The sequence below is a fragment of the Setaria italica genome, chromosome II (assembly GCF_000263155.2).
Source record: "Setaria italica strain Yugu1 chromosome II, Setaria_italica_v2.0, whole genome shotgun sequence".
NCBI classification, from domain to species: domain Eukaryota; kingdom Viridiplantae; phylum Streptophyta; class Magnoliopsida; order Poales; family Poaceae; genus Setaria; species Setaria italica.
In genome coordinates this window covers 39,119,440-39,136,745 of record NC_028451.1, presented here as the reverse complement: position 1 = coordinate 39,136,745, position 17,306 = coordinate 39,119,440, and the positions used below count along the sequence as shown (strand labels likewise).

The 17,306-nt window shown below is 47.7% G+C and overlaps 1 protein-coding gene across 1 annotated transcript; it reads right to left on the bottom strand.

Moving 5' to 3' along the window:
• Positions 1 to 7,076: 7,076 nt before the first annotated feature.
• On the bottom strand, positions 7,077 to 12,825 carry LOC101772362. Its single transcript, XM_004957492.4, has 4 exons — positions 10,627 to 12,825; positions 10,386 to 10,531; positions 9,391 to 9,614; positions 7,077 to 8,681 (listed from the first exon to the last, which is right to left on the bottom strand). The coding sequence occupies exons 1-4, from the start codon at positions 12,269 to 12,271 to the stop codon at positions 7,928 to 7,930; spliced, it is 2,769 nt and encodes a 922-aa protein (XP_004957549.1). The 5' UTR covers positions 12,272 to 12,825; the 3' UTR covers positions 7,077 to 7,927.
• Positions 12,826 to 17,306: the final 4,481 nt, after the last annotated feature.

The following is a 17,306-nucleotide window of genomic DNA, read 5'->3' as shown; positions in this document are numbered from 1 at the left end:
GGGGGAGGCGTAGGCGAAGAAGATGAAAATCGATCAGGACTTCCGGAAGGCATGTAGGAATGGCGGAGCGCGCGCCTCGCCCTCAGTTCACTGCAAAAATTTGGTACGACGATTGACGAGTAGAGTAGCAACGAAAGGATAAGCTTTGGTACGTGCGCCCTGTGCGATTTCGGCCGCAGGCCTGCTGTGTCCACCGAGTAGCCCATTATATAAGTTCAGCCCACAGCAGAACAAGTGACATTGGGTCTCCTGGCCAACGACGTGTGTGCAGCAGCTGCTGCAGATGGCCCTCCTGGCCCAGGTCGGCGCACGGTTGATGGTGGGCTTGTGGCGCGCGCGGGGCACGACGACTCTGTGGCCTGTGGGCTCAGTCAGAAGCATTTCGCGTGACCGACGGAGAGAGAGACCGCCCTGGGTCGACGACAGTGGAGAGAGCCTACACCGGCCACAACGCGACGGAACGCGGCCGGTGGACGGACGGACTCCTGTGTCTCCCCGCGCAGGCGCAGCGCATGGTGCGCGGCGGCACCCTTCGTCACGGTTCGTCACGTGAAGCAAGCAACGCGACGCGGCGGCTGTATCCGCCTTCCGCCGACGGGAAACCAACAACAAAACGCCCCCGGTGCTGTCTTGTCAGTCACCGCGAGGCCAGGCCAAGCTCCAGTTATCCTTTTCCACGATGCTAGCCGGTGGAGTCGGACCGGTGAGCAAACACGATCGGATCCGTCACGGTGAGACCTCCGCTGGAATTCGTCCGGTGCGCACGAGACAAGCTGGACCGCAACCTCCCGGCCCACAAGGGGCCTCAGCTGCCCGCTCCAGCCAGGTGGACCGTGGACATGGACGCGACCTCACTTCAGACGGGGGCATCGTGCATACCTGGACGGGACCAAGGCATGGTCAGAGCTCCCACTGTTCATCAACGAAATGTGGGATTTACGTTAACAAGAACTTGACTTTGACTTTAATGACTAGCCATGCACTAGAACACCTAGGGTCTAAAGAATTGGAGCATATGCATTATCATCTGGGATAGGAGTAGAGCTTGACGATGACATAATGAAGACTCGTGCCTGCGTGATGCAAGCGGTGGTGAAGTGAATCTGTAGAGAGGCAGAGTAGACCGTCAGTGCAGTATCGGTCTTCCCGTCGGCTTCTGCGCACGTGAGATCGGATCACCTGGAGGGATCATGGGTAGGGCACTAGTCCTCACTAGACCTTTTTCGTAGGGATGCAGACCATTCCTTTTATGGTGTGCGTAGCGTGACGGGGGACCGAACCATGAGTTGGTTTTGGCCATCCCCGATCAAGGCGCGAGGTGGGCACGTCGCCCCTTAGACTCGGGCTCACGGGGTTATCCTGTTTTAGCCACGAGATTATCCTAACATTCTCCCCTATGATCTTGAGGCTAAAACTTCATAAGCCCTTTCTCAATAGAATTTCACACCAAAGCAACGTGTTGTAGTGGTAAATTAAATATCACCGACCTCATTACCTACAGTGCTACATTCCATATAAATCTGATAAATACATAAAGCTTTATGGGAGTTGGTTTTATAATGATCCTCATCCAGAATCTTAGGCTTTCCCTTAAACCCATACCGGCTACATGATTACGAAAATTACTGGGTGGTAAGACTCTTATAAGCGGATCCGCGAGCATAAATTCAGTACCAATATGCTCAATCTTAATTGTTTGATCCTGGACTCTATCTTTTACAACATGATTCTTATTGGCACTTGACTCGTTGATGCTCGAATAGAAAATTGCGGTTAATTACCGTAGTACAAAATTGAGTGGTTTAGAAAAGCTATCCACCACTCTTAACCCGGGATAAAGATCCTAAGCCATACATCTTGTTCATTAGTCTTATAACATGTCACAAAATTTGCTTGCATTGTCGATGATGGAGCAACTTTTTCCATGATGTTGCTTCTTTTGCGAGGGTGCTGAGATAAACCTATGTGCACTTTTCATTACCAACACATTTCGCAGAATCAGCATGAACAAGCAATAAGCTTCAGTATGTGATCATGTAATTTCAGTACCTTGCAAATAACATGGTACTTTCTTAATTATATTCCAGTAGTTTGGTACTGGATTTGAGTGGTATTTGCCAAAATATCCCGGTAACAGCAATATAAGGGCGTGTACATGTTTGAGCATTCATAACACTTTCAACAGCAAAAGCGTAAGATACAACTTTCATCTGATCAGGTTCATACTTATTCATTAAGCATTAGAATTTTCCAAAATTATCACCCTTAACATTTCCAGCAGGTTTGACAGAGCATTGATGCATATTGTATCTCTTTAGTATTCTGTCAATGTATGCCATTATGTGATAATCATAAAGTTCCTTTAGATCGATCTCGGTGAATTTCAATACCAAGTACATAAGATGATTCACCAAGATCCTTCATGTCAAAATTGGATGAGAGATATCTCTTGGTTTCTAGCAGCATATCCATATCACAGCTAGTTAATAAGATATCATCCACATATAAAAAAAGGGTAGTAAATTTACTCCCCCTTAACATAAATGCAATAGTCCTTTCTTTTATTTTCTTCATAACCGAATCTCTTTATGACTTCATCAAACTTTAAGTACCATTGTCTAGATTCCTATTTAAGTCTATACATGGATTTCTTAAGTTTGCATCCTAAATGTTCTTGGCCTTCCACAACAAAACCTTCTGGTTGAGTCATGTAAACATTTTCATCCAAGTATCCATTTAGGAATGCGGTTTTGACATCCATAATGGTGCAATTCCAACTCATAATGTGTCGTGAGTGCCATAATTATTCAAAAAGAGTCTTTAGTCGAGACAGACAAGAAAGTTTCATTATAGACAATTCCTTCCCTTTATGTAAAATATTTAGCTATGAGTCTAGCTTCATACCTTTCAACATTCCATTTGGAGTCACATTTGGTTTTGTAGACCCACTTACAGCCTACTGTTTTGGCTCCATTAGGAATTTCTAATAAGTCCCATACATTATTTGCACTCATAGACTTAATTTCATCCTTTATCACATTGAGCCACTTAGATGAATTTCCATCCTTCATGGCCGCCTTGTATGAGCAAGGATCGTTTGCCTTACCGATGTCATTTTCATCTTTATTCAAATAAACCTCATAATCATCTAGGATAGCAGATCTTCTTTCTCGCTATGATCTCCTGATAGGTTCATTAGTTGGTTCGTTAATTGTGGGAGGTTGTTGAGATTTTTCATTATTCGCAGCAATAGTATCAACCTCAGGTTCTTCAATATGCGGAGCAGCCACAGTATCATCTGCTGCACTCGCAAAAGGCACTGCAGTCACAATGGTTTGGGGCTCGAGATCAACAACCCGTGGAACTAGCGGTGAGGGAACATAAACCCCCTTTTCCTCGAGGTCCATTTTCCTGAGCTCCAAATTCCCACTTATCCCATCATTTTCTAAGAACACCGCATGTCTTGTTTCAACAAAATTGGTAATGCAGTCTGGAAATAGTACCGGTACCCTTTAGACCTTTCAGGATATCCAATGAAATGGCAACTTCCTATTTTGGGATCCAATTTTCCAATATGTGGATTAAATACTTTAGCTTCAGCTGCATATATGAAAATAATTCATACTCGGTTTTCTCCCAAACCCTACTTCATAAGGTGTTTTTATTACAGATTTGTTGGGAAGCACCATATCCATAAGTGTGTGGTTCCTTCTTTCTGCTACTCCATTTTGTGGTGGATCACCAGGCGTTGAGTATTGTGCAGCTATACCATTTGATCGGAGGAACCAGGAAAGAGGACCATGGACCTGCCCATAAGTATGTGTCTGCCATAATACTCTCCCCATGATCTGAGCGTGCTATTTTAATCTTTAAATCATGTTGATTTTCTATTTCAACCTTGAATATCTTAAATTTTTTTCTAATGCTCCAAATCATTCTTTAATGGGATATATGTACCCCTATCATGAGTAATCATCAGTGAATGTAATGAACGAGTCAAAACCATCAATTGAGTTTATTGGGAAAGGACCGCATATGCAGAGGTCCTGTGCTACGGTTAGCACCTTTCTTTGTATGCTTTGCATATTTCCCCTTAATACAATCTAGACAGTGGTCATCCGCATCACTGAATTCTAGTGGAGGAAGGATTTGTTCTTTAGTTATTCGTTCAATCCTTGCCCTCGAAATATGGCCCAAACGACAGTGCCACAACTTCGATGACGACTCATTAAAGCTCTTGTGCTTTTGCTTACATCACAGACATTCATAGACACAAATTCATTCAGAGATAGCATATAAAGCTTGTCATGCCGGAAGGCATGACCAACATTATTACATTTATAATTAACTAAACATCGTCTATCTCCAAAATTACATGAATAATTGTCAACATCCAACCATGAAATAGAAATCAAATCTGTCCTAATCGAGGGAACACAAAGAACATTCTTAAGCTGAAGAACATGACCATTATTTAAGACTAACGGAACTAGTCCTATAGCTTCGTAATGTCTTCTTCTTAATGGATCCCTTTCCTTAATTCACGGCCCTTAATTCATCATACACTCAATCCGTGGCATATGCATTTAACATAAATTCTGGAGGCAAGGTACTCTTAATATAGTGAACAAGGAAATCATCACTAATTTCCACTCCAAATGTCTTGATTTCATTAGCCACGCTTCTCTTTTCCTTGATATAATCCCTGATGCTCATAGACCCATCATACTTATCATTCATAAGCTTCCCGATGAGAGAACTTATGTAAGCTTGTGAGGAGAACTCATGATTCTTGAGGTCTACACATTTAGGGATCAACGTCAAAGAGAGACGCAATGTATATCATTCAACAATAACGTGCATGAAATTGATCTACGTTGGCATGATCAACACATGCTAATTATAATGCTCTAATCCATGCATCATAATTGGGCATAAAAGGAATAGAACAATATCTTTACTTTGTGACATACATTTGTTAATCAACTTTGGTCAGAAAAACAAATACATGTCACACTTGAATAATCAAACTTCATAAATTCCATGTTCAAATTCTCATGTTGGTTCAAATTGAATCAGAGAATAAACCTTATGCAGCGGAAAAACTTACAACTTAGCTTTAATTTAGCCCAATAATCTTAATCACACACAATTATAAAACAACGTTGGTCAAAATTATAATCATGAACCAAAACACAACTTCGAATACACATAAGAGTCACTAATTAAAATTCTTCGTTGGTTCCATTAGAGGCAAAATATTATCACGTAGCGAAAGATATTACATAATTTTAGGAAGTCAATCATTATTAAAAAATACTTTATCAGTGAAAATTCATAAATAAGTCAAATATGTATATGCAACATTAATCGTAATTGCACTGAAAAGTTTCAAATTAACATGAGAATCTAAGACATATCACAGTTGGGTAGAAATAAATTAGAAAACATACAACATTAATAGCACATGTTTATATATCAACTTTGGTCAGAAATATAAACATGAGTTAATCATAATAAAATTACATAAAAATCACTAATTAAAATTTTCCGTTGGTTCCATTTTAATTAGAGACAGAACATATGCAGCGGAATAAAATAACATTAATATTCAACATTATTTTGAGCATTTGTCGTAAATTATTCAGTGTAAATTTCATTGAAATACATGATAAATCATTAATAATGTTCGTGAAATACATCAGAAATACATTGAAAATAATGAAATATATTGAAAATAAATAGAAAACCCCATAAATAGCAAAGGGCCAAGACAACTTCATAAGGATTTTCTCGGGATCAGGGGAAAACAGTGCTAGGGTTTCGGTTTTGGGGATTTTCTCGAGATTTCATAAGGATTTTCTTCATTCGATTCGATCCCCTCCTTCTAGATGCTACCCGTGCCCACGATTTTATGATTCAACAACTTGGATTTGGGATTTGCGTCAATCTCGTGATAAGCCGGGTGGAATTAACCCTAACTGAGGCATTTGATGTCATTAATCATGAGAAATTGCATTAACTTTTGGGCTAATCTTGACATCAGAATGTCATTTTGTTTACATGAATTGCATACCCGAGATCATTTAGGGTTGAAACTTCATTAATCAACATTGATTCTACCCTAACAGTTGCATGAGTATCACTAAACATGATTAATTGCATCAAATTAGGACTAAACCGATCCAAAACATCAACCTTAACATGAGATTGCATCTAAACCGAGCCTAATTGACCACGCAAGCACCATAACAGAGGACAATTAGGCGTAAAACATGATTGACTGGACTTAATTTGACCCTAATTACTGCTTTTGCCATTAATAGAGGGTAATTAACATCAAAAGCGTGATCAATTAGCACTGACAGGGATCTAATCTAGGGTTCTAATCTAGGGTTCTAGGCATGAACTAGATGGCTCTGGTTACCAAATGTGAGATTTACATTAACAAGAACTTGACTTTAATGACTAGCCATGCACTAGAACACCAAGGATCTAAAGAACTGGAATAGATGCATTACCACCAGGGATACATAATGAAGACCCGTGCCTGCGTGATGCAGGCGGCGGTGAAGCGAATCTGTAGAGAGGCAGAGTAGACCGTCGGTGCAGTATAAATCTTCCCGTCGGCTTCTGCGCGCGTGAGATCAGGTCACCTGGAGGGATCTTGGGTAGGGCACTAGTCTTCACTGGACCTTTTTCGTAGGAATGCCAACCCTTCCTTTTATGGTGTGCGCCGCGACAGGGGACCGAACCACGAGTTGTTTTGGCACGCCCGATCAGGGCGCGAGGTGGGCACGTCGCCCCTTAGACTCGGCTTTTGGCACGGCCGATCAGGGCGCGAGGTGGGCACGTCACCCCTTAGACTCGGGCTCACGGGGTTATCCCGTTTTAACCCCGAGATTATCCCAACACGAAATGCTCCAGAGCGAACCGCCGTTGGAAGCAACGGAAGTACAACAAGGCGTTGGCGCAGCAACTATGCTAGCTTTTTTACTGGAGTTGCTGCATCCGTTACACGCCTATACATCAGGCTCATTACAGATAGCTCTGGCCTTCAGCAATTCACAAGCCGGTTGTAGAAAAAATTGAATAAATATTGGACAGCAGGTTTGAGTTAGACAGCAGCTGTACACGGGGCGCTACGAATGAATTAATATGTATAACAAATAAACAGAACCAAAAATTCGATGATGGCCGGAGGGGTTAGCGCATCTGCATAACGGGTCAGGACATCTGATCTAATCCTACAAGCTCATCAATCAACCTCTGGTGGTAACCCTACGAGAGTACTTCCGGTGCCGTGTGGCCACGATGCCCGCGCAGGAAGCTGAAAGCAACATTGTCTCGGCAGCTGATTCATCCCCCATCGCCTCTGTCTGTACATTGGCATGCCAGCACGCCGACCTTTCAGAGCACCTCTGCTAAGTCTGCTGAGATTCATGACATCATCTCATTGCTCCCATGCTTTGACCCAACTCCAAGTTCATGCAGCTCTGAGTCATCCAGTGATTTAATGGGGTCTTTTTTCCAGTGAACTGGAAACCATTGTTGATCCACTCGGATGCACAAGTGCCTCTTCTCATGTCTCTTCAGGAATCTTGTCTATTTTTCCTAATAATTTTTCACGATAACAAGCTGAGCATGAGCATGGCCGATCATCCAATGCGAAGAATATGCCATGGCATTTGATTAAAATCCCCATGCTGCAGCTTGTTAGCCTCACTGAGCATACCAAGGCATATCCAGCAGCCCCAAAACCCAAGATTTGGGACAAGTAGATCCATTGGTCAGGTGCATCAGATGCCGCTAGCATCGCACCACTGCCATGTGCGACTGTGCTCAGTCACAGGAAACCCTTGCGTCAGTTCCTCTGCACTGAAAAATGCTCATGTCCTCATGTACCAACAAAATCAGCAAAAAGGAACTAGGAAACTCTGCCGCTCTCTTGGGCAACTCGAGCTTTCTCTTCTTCAGCACGAAGATGGAGATCCTTATAGGTGTTTACAGATGCAGCAGTGAAGTTCTCCATTGCTTCAAAAATATTCCTCAGACTTGTTTGCAAACTACCAATTTCAGCACCAGGGCCTGCCTCGTGTAACACCTGTGCAGATAAGGATACACCGCTCTGATTTGAAATGAGAACAAGCTTCTTATTTTGTGCTTCCAGAGCCTTGCGCATTGACTGTTCATCCCGCTCCATCACCCTAAGGTCCCTGTCCATACTTTTATTAGCCATCATACCCTGCCGTTGCTCTGATCTGTGCCTCTCCCAGAGGTTCAGAACCTTGGATGCAAAGGCCTGCATTGCCTCGACTACTTCCTTCTCAGATATCCTTGCCACACTGGCAGCCCAATTGTTGCATATGACAAAAATCGGTGGTGCTCCTAATCGTCCAGGAGAAAAAGGAGGTGCCCCATCCTCAGTTTCCTCAGGGACGTAGTCAACTCCTTTCCTCAGCCAGTCATTCAAAGTATTAACGTAGTTCTTTTGAGCATTAACCCAGGCGGCAAAACAAGCAATCCAATCCAGTAGCTGAAGCTCTAAGCGCTTAATCAAATCCATATGAGCATCACCAAATTTGGCAGCGTCTATCATGGAGTCTATGTTTTTAGCTTGGGATATAGCATGTAACTGTATCTGGTGACATTCTAACATAACGCTCCACATCCGCATCAACCTGAAACATAAACTTTTTAAGCTACCAGATACATTATATGGCAAATATAAAAGCCAACAGTCCAATGATTAATCAGGACAAAAACAGGGTGCACAGGTGACTTAACTACACACTAACTCACTGTACATATAATTTTGAACCCAAGAATGCATTTCCAAACTGTTGCCATAGAACAGTAATGATTGAAAAAACCTGATGCTTTCAAAAAAAATTAAAAAAAATAGGATATGCTTATTTAACTACCATCCACAGCCAACTCCCACAATTCTAGTTTTTTATGTGGGCTTGCAGTAGGTAAGGATTTCAGAACCACACACCACAAAATATCAATTTCTTAATTTCTACAAGCACATTTTATCTCTCTTAGTGATAATTACTTCTAGAAAATGCACCCAACTTTACTCATAACGTATATCTACTATTACTCTTATCAGTATCACTACAGGATATCCATCTTTTAAGCACAAGATCTCAATAAATATTTACTTCCACGAATCCCATTACTACTTCAGTCAGTGAGAAACTTTGGGTAATTGATTTCCATGCTAGGAATTGCAGAGAGAATGAACCAAACCAATGCTAGTTAGACAGATAAGAAATTTGGCATGCCAATAAACCGAGCACGGATAGAGAGCGTGTTGCAACAATGTTAGTACTTTACCGGCTAATATAAGAACGTAAGAGCTGCTTTCAGAAAAGAACTGCGTACCCTTGAATTAGCTCACATGTTTGTGGCCATAACTCCTCATCCCTCAGCTTACTGATCTTTTGTGAAATAGTATTCACAACCTGAATAGCTATGCTAATCTTTGTTGATAGCTTCCTGATGTAAATTTCAGTGGCCTCAAGCTTATCAGCTTCTGCGCCTTTCTCATCCAACATCTTTAGCTCCTCACGTTTTCTGTCATACAGTACCCGCATCCTCTCTTCTGTCTGTAAAGCACAAAAGAAGTTACAACAGCTCAGACCATGAAACTGAAAGAACTGCCTTTTACTAGGCCTTCATTGACACTCCTTCCCTTTATACATGATGTTGATTAGTTCAATTTTGAACTACCCAACGTCATATATAAAAGAGAGGGAGTATTTAAGAGAAACAAAACAATAAAACTGTTGAAAAACATAGACCCCCATTAGTATGGCAAAGTAAAAGGGTTGTTTTGCCTGTCAGGCTAAAATCTTGAGAACTAGAAGCTGAACATAGGAAGCATAAAGGCTAGCCAAAAAAGGGAATAAAACCACAGACATAATCATTTACCGCGAGAACATTTCTCAAAAAGGAGAAGAAAGAGGAAATGCATAATCATTTCCAAGGATATCAGAAATACAAATAACCCCTTAGTGTATTGAGTAACTCCCAATAGGTACCTGTGTAGGCCTATTCAAAACCTAAAGTATCCACATGGTCTGCAGTTGAGGTTGTAAAAGGTCAAAACTAATCAAGAGCCATTTCTCAAGAAAAGGGTCAGAAACTCTTAACTTTCTCAATAAACCAAACAAGAACAACATAAGAGAATGGACAATCTCAGGTTTTGCATGCTAGATTCAGAACAACATAAGAGAATGGACAAATCTCAGGCTTTGCATACTAGATTGGGACTCCGCACTCTTAATTAAATGAGATCAGGTAAGACCACATGCACAAAAGCAATCTCACAAATCACAATTCCCAACAAATTCAAAGATGTAAAGCACATTCTATACCTTAACTTCCTCAAGAAGCTTCTTCTCCCACATGTACAACTTCTGTAGCGTTGAGGAAAGGTTGCCACATCCCATCGCCTTGTCCTCTTCGAACCGCAGGAACTCCTCCTCCATAGTCGGTATCCCGCAAATCATCATTGCGGAGACTGTACAAGAGATTGGGTCAAATTATGATTCATACTTGGAAGTGCACAATAAGACTGAAAATTCTGATTGCAGATCTGGAACAAGCTTTACTAACCTTTGAAACCTGAACTCTTCTGATAGTAAGGCATCTTCCCAACCTCAAGCATCTTGGATACCTCACCGGCAGATTCTGAGGCACGCTCAAATTGAGTCCTGATCTCCACCACCACCTCAGTGTCATCAACATATATTTTCTCAGGTCCTGTTGATGGCAGACCTGCTACATGCTGCCGTGGCTCCGAGCGTTGAACTTGTTCTCCGACAACACTCTTCTCCACTACATGCACATCATGCTCCAAGCTGCTTCCACTACTGCTGGCCTCAGATGACTTGGACTTGCGGGGTAGCTCATCTCCTGTGCTGCTTCTACCCTCCTCCTTTGCCGCCTTCCCATTCCCCCCGTAACCCTTCACTAGATGCTTCTCATCACCATATGCTTCCTTGACTACCTCCATGTCTTCATCCTCCAAGTCTGGTATCCCCTCCTCCTCGCGCACATCCTTCGAACTCCTGCTGGGAGTATATGGAGCTGCTGCGGCAGTTGGCTGCTCGTAGTAGCTCTCATAAGTCTCAAACGGGTTCAGGAAGTCCCAGGTAGACACCCTCGGAGGAGATGGCGGTGGGGGCGGTGCGGCTGGCTCCCGGGAGGAAGAGGGGATGTCTGCCGGCGGTGCTGGAGCACCGCCGGCACCAAAGTAACCACCGTAGGCATACTGATTATAAGAGCTCGAGCTCTGCGGTGGGTAGGGGTACCCGCCACCATAGCCGCGTGGGGGTGGCTGTGGTTCACCATCGCCGGAATAGTAGTGGACCCTGGCGTTAGTAGCCTGCAGGCGTTGCTCGCGCGCGACGGACGGTGGAGGTGGCTGGCTGCGCGCGTAGCTTATGTTGAAGAAGCTCTGGCCATAGCTGCCCATGCCACCGTAGCCTGGGTCATAGCCGCCGCCGCCGCCACCTCCACTGCCCATGCCACCGTAGCCAGGGTCATAGCCGCCGCTGCCACCGCCGCCTCCACCCATGCCACCGTAGCTCTGTCCATAGCCGCCGCTGCCCATGCCGCCATAGCCTCCTGGTTCATAGCCGCCGCCGTTCATGCCCATGCCGCCATATTCAGGCCCAGGCCCAGGCCCGGGCCCAGAGCCGTAGCCGTACCCGTATCCAGGACCATACGGCGGCGGAGCATAGCCAGGGCCACCATAGGGCGGTCCCATCTGCGGCGGCGGCGGACCCGGCGCCCCGGCGGACCGAACGACCTCCGGGCGGCGCTGAGCCGGGTCGGGCTCCTCGTCGGAGAACTTGATGTGGCCGCCGCCCTCGGAATCGGAGTCGTCGTCGGAGTGGAAGTGGATGTGCTCGTCGTCGGGGGCGATGCGGACCTGCTTGGCGACGGGCGGCCCGGCGGCGGACGACGAGGACGCGATTGCGGGCGCTCCGGGCGGCGGCGACGCGGCGGGGAGTCCGTCCCCCTTCCGCTGCTGCGGGAGGCGGAGCTCGGGCTCGGGCGGCGGCGGCGGCAGCGACTGGACGCCCCGGAGGAAGTCGTGCAGCACGGCGCCGACGGCGCGCAGCGACTCGGCGTAGGCGTGGTGCGCGTCGGCGAGCGTGTAGCGGTGGCGGATGGCCAGCGCCAGCAGCTCGGAGCGCTCGCGGCAGTGCTGCACCGCGGCCTCCTCCTCCATCTTGGACTGCCCGCACCCCATCTCCCCTCTCGGCCGCCGGTCCCGTCCCCCCGGTGGGGCGCGGAAACAGACCGAGCAGAATCTCCCCTCGCTCGCCCAGTCCAGTGACTACTCACAGCCGCCGCTGCCGTATAAGCAGCAGCAGCATGGCGGCGCCGCGTGGGGTGAAGGGGAGCTAATCAGGGGGGGAGAGGGTGGGGGGGGCACCGGGCGCTGGGGGCGAGCAGATCTGGGGCGGCTACCTCCTCCTACCGGCTACAGCGGGAGGTGGTGGAGGGGACGGGGGCGCGCGAGAATCTTCGCCTTTTGGCGTGGGTGCCAGCGCGGGGCGGCTCGTCGCGATGCGCGCGGCGCAGGCGCAGCAGCAGCAGCAGCAGCAGGTCCTCCTCCTCCTCCTTCCTTTCCTTGCGGCCCGCGGTGAAAACCCACCCGCATGCTCCTCCGGCTCCTCCTCCCCCGGCGGGGAAAAGTGGCGGTGGCAACGGGCGAGTGCGGGAGGAGGGTGTCCGCCTGTGTCTAGAGTTCTAGACCGCGGGGGTGGCCTGTGGCTGTTGGTTATGGAGCACGAGGCATCGAGGTGCGTCCGCGCTGCTGCTCTTTCGGTGCGGTGGTTTTACCGGAAAAAAGAGCTCGGAATAATTTGACGGACGGCGGGGACGGGAAGGGAAGGGAACGGAACGGAGGGGCTTGCCGCTGCCGTGCCGCGGGGGCGGGGGTGGTGGGGCAGGGTCCGGGAGACATCCGTACATTGACGCCTGTCGACGGCGTGGAGGGCTGGATTTTACCCTGCTCGCTTTGGTGGGGGTGCGCTGCGCTGCCGCCCCCCTGGAATTTTCCGTTTCTTTTTGCCCTTTTCTTCTCGGGGGATTTTTTCAGTTTTTCTCTCTCTTTGTTTCTGAGGGCCTGTTTGGCAAGTAGGTGTTAAAGTTTAACACCCGTCACATCGGATGTTTGGATGCTAATTAGGAGTATTAAATATAGACTAATTACAAAACTAATTGCACAGATGGAGTGTAATTCGCGAGACGAATCTATTAAGCCTAATTAGTCCATGATTTGACAATGTGGTGCTACAGTAACCATTTGCTAATGATGGATTAATTAGGCTTAATAGATTCGTCTCGTGAATTAGCACAGGGTTCTGCAATTAGTTTTATAATTAGTTCATATTTAGTTCTTCTAATTAGCATCCGAACATCCGATGTGACACTGTTAAAGTTTAACACCTCGTGTCCAAACACCCCCTGAGTCACGCATCTTGTTCTCTGCTACCGTTTTTTGTCACGTATAATGCTGCTTTGTAATGGCGTGCGGTTAGTGACGGCGGTTGAGGAATAAGAAGAGATGGTGTGAATGGGGGTGCGGTTTCGTGCGATCGGCGAGGTGGGTGTTTGGTGTGAAGATTTATGAATCTGCCACTGCTCGGTTTTTGATCCGGCGGTTTTGTGTTGTGCGCTGGATGCGCTGAGGCGGCATGCTTCGAAATTTTAGATGCGCTGAATATATGCTAGGAGAGAAATAAACCATGTAGCGAAATAATTTTTTTGCAAGAAAGAAAGTAATAACCATTTGCGGCGTTGGCCATCGAGGAATGTCGATCCACTTAGCTACAATATTATGCTTGATCTTTTAGATATATCTTCAAAATATCAAGATGGATGGCTCCTGATAAGTGAACATCGGAGATATTGCAACGCCATTGAGTAGGGTAAGTGCTAGGTCAAACTTCGTCAGCGTGTACAGTACCGATTTTACCGTCGTTAAGAGTGTGGGGACACAGTGCACATCATCAAGTTTATCATCAAGTTTATTATTGATGAAGTATAAAAGAGGAAGATTGAATGGTTCCAATGCTAGATAAAGAAAGGAGTGAAAATTGATAAATATAATTGTCTGAGTTACATAGAAAGAAGCAAAGTAGAATGTTAAGGGTCTGTTTGTTTGAGCTGCAGCTTTTGAGCTTTTCTGAAAAGCTGTTGCTGACTTTTTTTTTCTAAAAAGCTATCATTAGCTTTTAGAAGATGTGTCTAGCTTTCTGAGGTCAAAAGACTACGAAGAGCTTGTAAAATTGATCTTTTCAGCTTTCCATATAAACTCAGTTTTTCTAAGCTTCCAACTTTTCAAAATCTATATTCACTGTTTGTTTGAGTTTGCGGCTTTTCACGCTAAGAAGCTACCAGGAAGCCTCAAACAAATAGGGTCTAAATTTCCAATCTATTCTCGAAACAAGATCTTGCACATGATGACGTATAAGAATGTTTACCATGAGACTTACTAATTTGCATAGATACAGTGAAAAGGACACATGCGTATTGTTGTGATTTGCAAAGCCGAATGGTTTCCACTACTTGTGTATTTTGTTCAACCCGACATCTGGAAGGTAATAAGATCTTTCTAGACTAACACAAATTCACGCGATCAAGGTTCGGCTCACGCACGCGTAAATTCAGACTGTAATTTCTTCTCCCAAACATATGCGCTTGGGCTTGATCATCTCCTATGCCTACCTCCTCATGTCGAAGCCACGACGTGACTTTCTTCTGTTCTCCCTCTCATCGCATTGTTGCATCCGGGGCTTCCTCGTATGCCCTCGATCCGTCTTGGATGGAGTTTCCGTTGGCCGGCTGGGCAACAAAACAAAGTGCAGAGAGCGTAGACGAGAACTACAGGGCACTCGCACGTACGTTCACGCAACCTGTTCGAATAGAAAAACATCAATAATTGCAAAAGGCAGCGTACGTACTCTGCCAAGACTCGCAATTTCCTTCTCCTCGCGGCAGGGCGCCGCCGTACCCCGCTTCATTTCCTGCCCCCCTGAAAAGGCAAATTTCTCGCGACCACGTATCGATCGATCGCTTTGCTCGGCAGTATACTACTACCCCTACGTAATATTAACAGTCTGGTACAGGCTCGCAGCAGAGCCCCCACTTGGCGATGCTGGGCTTGCCCTCGGCAGGCTCGGGACATGACGAGGGAGATCAGGATCGCGCGCCGCGCCAACACGGGGGGGCGGCGCGTTCTCGCTTCATCTCTTGGCGGCATGCACGCCCGTTGCCCGCACTCCAGCTGAGCCGATCAAGAAAAGATCGTATTCGTCTCCTAGGACGGTTGTAGTTTTTTCACGGGCGCGGTGAAAGTGAAACGCCGATCGAGCTCTCTGCAATGCAGTGCTCGCTGGCGGCTAGCTTCTCCAGTTCTTTTACCTGGCCGTCAGTCAGTCAAAAGTCAAAAACAAGCTCCAAGCAACGACCGTTCGTCCAGTCTTTGGCGCAGGCGCACAGCCAGTCAGCCAGAGCCAGGTGGAACTTGGAAGGAGACGAGACGGGCGGAGCGCGCCGCAGGCACCCATAAATAGGCCGCAGTCGGTGCTGCAATCATGCTGCAGGCAGCCTGCGATCGAGCCGGCCGAGCGAGTCTACTCGCACCTGACGGCCAGCCGGGCAGCCAGCCAAACGGGCTAGCCTGTGACTGTGCTGTGCAGTGGTAAAAAGTTGCAGCCGCTTGCAGCAGTAAGCCAGGAACGGCCACACGCGCTCTGGACTCGACTTGACTGAACTGAAACCAGTGGCGAGAGAGAGAGAGAGAGAAGTAGCCGTTTTGAAAGCTAGTAGGCGATGCGGGAGAAGGGGGTTAATGAGGCGCACCAACCGGCCCGGCGACGGGGCCCTGCCGCCCACGAGGCGCAGTGAATAACTGGTACGAGGGCGAGTAGAGTGGCATGCATGGCCGGCCGGCAGCCAGGCAGGGCAGGAGTACTCGGTTTCGCTTTGCTCGCCGCGGCCGGTGGCTCGTTGGCTCGGCTCGCTCGTTGGCTCGGCTCGCTCGTCGCCTCTGCAGGTGCGGGCAGGCAGTAGTCGGCGTGTGCTCCCTCTGCCTACCTCCTCCCCGTAGTGTGCCCAACGTCACGTATGCCGCTCAGGTCCATCTCCCATGTCGCCCCGCCCGGAGATGGTGGCGTAGCCCGTGGGCGTGGTCTCTGTTGCTGCCTTGCTGGCCGACTCGCTTCTGCTGGCTACCTGGCTGCGTGTAATGGGATCGAGCACGCATCAATCGGATGTGCTTTTGCATGCGTTGCCGAGTTTCTTGTGCGCGGCCTAGGCCTAGCGTTGTCGCGGCGCCCGGCCGGCGAGGATGGCGGCTGCTGCTGCGGTGGATGTGCATGGTCCCGAGGCAATGCGCGAAACCCCTGGCCATCAGATGACCAGGCGTGCAGGCCCATGCCGCCCGGCCGGCGGGCTGGCTGGCTGCTGCCTGCAGCTGCTTGGCTGGTATCTGCGGCGCGTACGTATCATACGCTCAACGCTCTACACAGTTACGTTATACTGTCACACGAGTATTATTAGAAGCTAGTACTTGATTAGCAGTACATGATCGTTACTGATCTCGATATCTTACTCCTATCTAGTACTAGTACTACCAGTGGCAGAAAGCATTATTAGAAGAAGAAGGCGGTCACGGCCGGCCAATGGCGTCCGCGCGCGGCGCGCCAACGGCATCCCCATCCCGGTGCCGGCGAAGGAGCAGGAGTACGTGGCAGCAATTACGCTAGCTACACGTACGCGCGCGCGTGTCCTAAAAGCCGCAGCCAATACACGTACACGCCGCCGGCCGTACGTGCGGGCGGAACGGAACAGTGGAGTTGGGTCCGTGCGAGAGCCTGCGACCCCCGCTGCTGTGCGCACGTACAGATGCTCTAGCTAGCGCACACCTGCTGTGCTGCTGCTGCTGCTGCTGGCATGCATGCAACGCGAACGCACCCCGCGGTCACGAGGCGTCCAGGAGCAGACGGCCGGGCTGTGCCCCGCAGCAGCAGCTGCACGAACGCATTTACTCGGAGGAATTCACCTGTCGGGTCGGGAACAGAAAGATGGCTCTGTACTGTCAGCGTATCCCGCGCCGCTTTCGACACAACAGTGCCACGTGCTGTTAATACGATCATACAGACAGAAGAGCGCTTTTAACACAGTACGGTACACGGCAGGTCAAATAGAGGCCAGCGTTCTCCGATTTGGCTGCAGTGGACGCGTCGCTTTGCTCGCTCCGTTGCTTTAACGAA

Coding starts and splice junctions, on each gene's coding strand:
- LOC101772362 (XM_004957492.4), bottom strand. CDS start 12,271: ATGGGGTGCGGGCAGTCCAAGATGGAGGAGGAGGCCGCGGTGCAGCAC. Junction 10,532..10,626: donor GAAGAGTTCAGGTTTCAAAG/GTTAGTAAAGCT, acceptor TCTCTTGTACAG/TCTCCGCAATGATGATTTGC. Junction 8,682..9,390: donor ACATGTGAGCTAATTCAAGG/GTACGCAGTTCT, acceptor TTTATGTTTCAG/GTTGATGCGGATGTGGAGCG.